This window comes from Protobothrops mucrosquamatus, unplaced genomic scaffold (genome assembly GCF_001527695.2).
Source record: "Protobothrops mucrosquamatus isolate PMUCROS unplaced genomic scaffold, P.Mucros_1.0 scaffold294, whole genome shotgun sequence".
Taxonomy (NCBI): domain Eukaryota; kingdom Metazoa; phylum Chordata; class Lepidosauria; order Squamata; family Viperidae; genus Protobothrops; species Protobothrops mucrosquamatus.
Window position 1 is genome coordinate 511,401 of NW_015386638.1, and position 4,843 is coordinate 516,243.

The 4,843-nt window shown below is 33.7% G+C and overlaps 1 protein-coding gene across 1 annotated transcript in view; it reads right to left on the reverse strand.

Moving 5' to 3' along the window:
* Window positions 1–1,690, reverse strand: part of NYX (nyctalopin) — a 5,371-nt gene extending 3,681 nt beyond the window's left edge. The window contains exon 1 of the mRNA XM_029283948.1: window positions 1,669–1,690. Coding sequence (XP_029139781.1) covers window positions 1,669–1,690 — 22 coding nt within the window. The remainder of the gene's footprint in view (window positions 1–1,668) is intronic.
* Window positions 1,691–4,843: the final 3,153 nt, after the last annotated feature.

Below are 4,843 nucleotides of genomic sequence, written 5' to 3' on the forward strand. Positions count from 1 at the left end.
ATTTAAAGGTTTGAGTCCCCATTTATGCCATAGAACAAAAAACATTGGCAAAGTTATATATGGAACTGTGTTAAAATGGCTGGGATAATGCATCAGAGAAAGCCATAGTTAGCTTAAATAAGGAACAATGATTACATTCATATAACATCCTATGTCAAATAAAACCAACCCAATTTAATGCTTCGTGCAATTGTGTGAAACTGAGTTGCTGAGACTGAAATCCTTTGCATACAAAGCAGGTGCGCTACCACTCAGCAAATCCTATTGTGTGCATATGTGTGTAAACTTTGCAGTGACTGGGCAGGAAATGGGTTTTAGAATCCTGATCAATAGCTCAAATTCTATACTTGGAATCGTTAAGAAGCAAATTAAAAATAGTCAATATGGTAATGGTTTCTATAAGAATGCTCTTGAAACATTGTGTTCAGTTTGGTCACTGCACTTCAAAGGAAAGCTGGAAAAAACACATACACATAATCCTAACCAGCATTATTAGGCAGTCAAAACAGAAATAATTATATACTATTTTTAATTTGAAGAGAAAGCAGATCATGAGACACATGATAGAAAATAGTGGAAGATATGGAAAATGAAGATAAAAAGGGTTTTGGCCATTTTTCACAACAATACATTTTGAAGTCCTCTGTTACAAATAAATATGGAGAGATTCAGGACCAATACAAGGAAGTATTGTATACCTTACTGTAAAATTTGTGACCATGAGATGTAATGGCCACATATTTTGAAAGACAAATTCATGGAGACTTGGGCTACCATTGACTACAGTTATGACTTTTACCACTTCTGATCACAAGGAACATATCCGAAATGCTTGCTTCTAGAAAGCTCCAGAGGGAGAAGTCAATCAATCACCTTCCTGTTCTTGTTCTGAGCTTCCTGAATGCTTCCATTTGAGTATTGCAGACTACATAATCCTGACAAGATGGGGCCCTGGTCCGATCTTCAAGGGTTCTTGTTCCAGGGGACAGGAATACATCTGATTCATTGTCTGAACAAGTCAAATGCTATCTTATGTAATCCACATTCAAAACTGATTGCCTCTGCTATTTTACAGGATAACATTTATAACGTATGTTATATTAAGAAATAATTATCAAGCAATTCCTTTCTCTTGAATAGGTTTCCTGCCTTAGTAGGGTTTGGACTAAAAGAATTCCAAGATCCCTTCCAACTCTGTGATTTGGGTGATTCTGTTATTCTGAGTGGAATGTCTAATACAAACAAACAAGAAAAACCCTTTTTCCACTTTTCCACATATATTTAACTATTAAATATATCAAGAAATTGCAGTATTTGTAGTTTGTTGATCAGCTCACAAGTATCCATTTTGCTAATCAGAAAAAGTGAAATCCTTTGAGACAGAATTGTCAGAAAGTTGTACAGTGGAAGATGAAATGGTTGTGTTTCAGACAAAATGGTAGATGGATAGATGGATACAATTTCTTGTCAGGAATATCCAAGTATCAGAATAGATTTTTTTTTTGCTCTTTTTTAAAGATAATGCTGGTAGTCAGATATTCTTGGTTGCAGAGGCACAAACAAAAATGAAAGGCAAACAAATGTATGATAAATGCTTTCGAAATAAAAGAACTAGATTTTAGTGTTTAAAAAAATCTGTGGAGTCTCTTGGAATTAGAAGTTACTTACCATTTAAAATGATGGCCAACATTACCCTGATTGTTCACTATGGCATCTCAGACATGACAAATGTTCTTGCAAATCTAAAAACAAACAAAAGCACAAAAGTATTCCATTCATGCTTACTTGTAATGGCTCCTTCTGCTTCTGGATTTTAAAAGAATTCTTTAAAATGCACGTTATCCATTTCCTCTTTTGCTTGTTTTCTGATTTTGTAACCTCCCACAATAAGCACACTTATTCAGAGGTGAATTAAGGGCTGGTTTCAATGGGGCTACTCCCGTATGATTGTTCCCTGGATTGCTGCCCGAAAATGGTTTTTCAGAAAATAATGGTCCCTGCAGCCTTTCTTATTTCCACTCAGTTAAATATGCCTGTGGAATGCGTGGTAAAACAAGCTTATAGCCGCTTGTTGCTGTCTTCCGCTGAACTTCAGCTCCCCTATGTCTACGATGCTTGTTGAGAAATGAGGTCTGCAAGAAGTCTGGAAAAGCATCGTATGGGGGAAAATGGCAGTACTGAAATAAATGCACAAATGGCGCGGAAATGAACATCTCTGATCCCAACCATCAATCAACCATCTTTCTGTGGAATTTCTGCAAGAAAGATGAAATGTGCTCACCTGCCAAGATGAGAGCTGTGCCACCTTTTGTCCAGCCTTTATCATCAGATGTGTTGTGTCTCTCACTGTCTGGGCTTTTACCCTCATTCTCAAAAGCTATCATTTAATGGTAGGGAAATCCTCTGTATCAGGAGGGGATTACTGGAGATGGAAGAATTTGTTCCATAAAGCTCTTGGATTGCTGATAAATCCATCTGTTTTTATTCCTCCCCTTCTCCCCACCCCCACAGTAACAGGCAAGTGTTGGGTCGCTGCATTAGCAGGACTCTTTTTTTTTTTAAACCCTCAGTTCTGGTGCCTCTTACACAATGCACAAAGGAGAAAGCTTAATGTTAGTGTTTGGGTGCTGAGTCTTACGACTTTGACAATCATCGCAGTAGGAACTGGAGATAGAGCTGAAGAAATCTTAGGAGAAAAACGCTCCTCTTGCCGTCTAAACAAATATCTGTGGTTGAGCCTTTGTCCATAATTTGCACTGGAAAACACTTTTTTAAATTGATGAAGTTTGAAAGCTTAAATTTAAAAGAAGCACCTATATAATTCCCCTTTTACCTGCTGTAGAGAGAAACTGGAGATTACCTGGGAAGAAACATTATGAGTTGAACAGGAGCTGAGTAAGATTGGCGAGCTGGAATGTATAGAATTTGCATGTTCTCAGGTACACTTGAATATTTATTTATAGTCATTGTTCCCCTAATACACCATGTGGTCACTGTAGACAACATAGCTTGTTCTGATGCATGCATTTGACCAATCTTTAGGAGGTATTTGCATCTATTATAAAAGTGAAGTTTACAGAAAACCCCCACACATAGATCAGTATTTACATTTTGATTTTCATCACCCACTTGATATTGGCAGTGTAGAATATCCAATAAACATAAATGGAAAGATGTACTGTTTCTCACAATGATAAAAAAAAATGGAGATGATTGTAACGGCTATGTTAATTGTTTTAAACAAAGAAAAGATCCTATCCAGTTTTGTTTCCATCTGGCAATTGCTTCTAGTCAAAATAAAAGAAATGAATCTCTGACTTCAGTTTGAAGATGGGATAATTTTGTAGTTAAAGAAATAACTTGCAGTAACTGAATGCAAAGTGAAAAGCTGAGGTTGTAAGGATACTTAGTATTTGGAAAGAGTCAATAATCAATGCTTTTTATTTCTTTGCCTCTTCTTTTTATCCTGCAACCCCTTTCCCCCTTTTAATCCTTATCTTCATTGTATTTCACATTATAATACATTTTAATAAAATTGAAAACAGGATATAATTTGCTTACAAGAACCCATACCAGGAAGAAAGATATAAAAACTTTGATAGAAAGCAAGAACTAAAAGAAATAGAATTGTTTTCTATGTTAATTTATAATATAGAAAACTTTTTATTAACTTATGAACTTTGTAGATTTGTTGGAGCTGAAGTTGAATTATATGGGGTTAAGTCTATACTATTGGGAATTTATGCCCCAAATGAAGATAAAGCAAAGTTTCATAAGAGACTTATAGGGAAATTAATTATTTTTATTATGAAAATTGGAGTTTGATGGGGAACTAGAATTTTTCCACAATTATATAAAACATCTGAGAAAAATATCAAAACTACTCAAGGTAAATTACCAAATGCCTTTTTTGATATGATGGATAATTTAGGGTTGGTGGATGCATGAAGATAGAAAAATGGAAATTCTAAAAAATATTCTTACTTTTCAAAAAGACATATATCTTTTTTAAGAATAGATATGATCTGGGTTTCAAAGAATTTAGCTACAAGGACTGCTAAAGTAGAGATTTTACCAAAGACTATTTATGACCATAACCCTGTGAGTTTGCTTTATAAAAAGACAGTTATTACTTTCAAATGGAGACTAAATGAAATGTTGCTACAGAAAGAAAGAAGAGTGAAAGGTGGTAAAAAGTAACTGATAAAGAGTTTTTTGAAAATAAATAAAGTATGAACTTTAACAATGGTTTGTTATGCAAACAAAGCTTTTGTGAGAGGATATCTTATACAATATAATGTTTTACTTAAAGAAGGACAAGAGAAAGCACAGCCTATCTTGGATGAAATAAAAAGAAAAGAAGAATTAAAGAAATCTAAAAGGAAGACAAATATCTCTCACCAACCTTTATAGCAACAGTTGTCAATAACAATAAAAGAAATGGAAATAAAAATTAGCTACATTAAAAAAAATTGAAAATAAACCAGAAAAATGGCATATAAATTAAGAAAAGAAAAAAACAGTAGTGAAACTTCAAGAGGGAGATACTGTAATAATGAATAATATGGCAATACAAAAGGTTTTTCATCAATATTCTTTAATTTCTATAAGGATATAATATTCCTGTGGGGAAAAATAGAGTAATATTTTAAAAAATAAAATTAGCAAAGATTACAGAGAAACGATGAAAGATTATGAATATTCCTATAACAATGAGAAGTTTCTGAAAGTATAAAAAAATTAAATTAGGAAAAGTACCGGGACCAGATGGATGATCAGTATCTTATTATAAATGTTTTGAAGATAATCTCTTGCAATCTTTGCAAAATACAATTAATTTTAC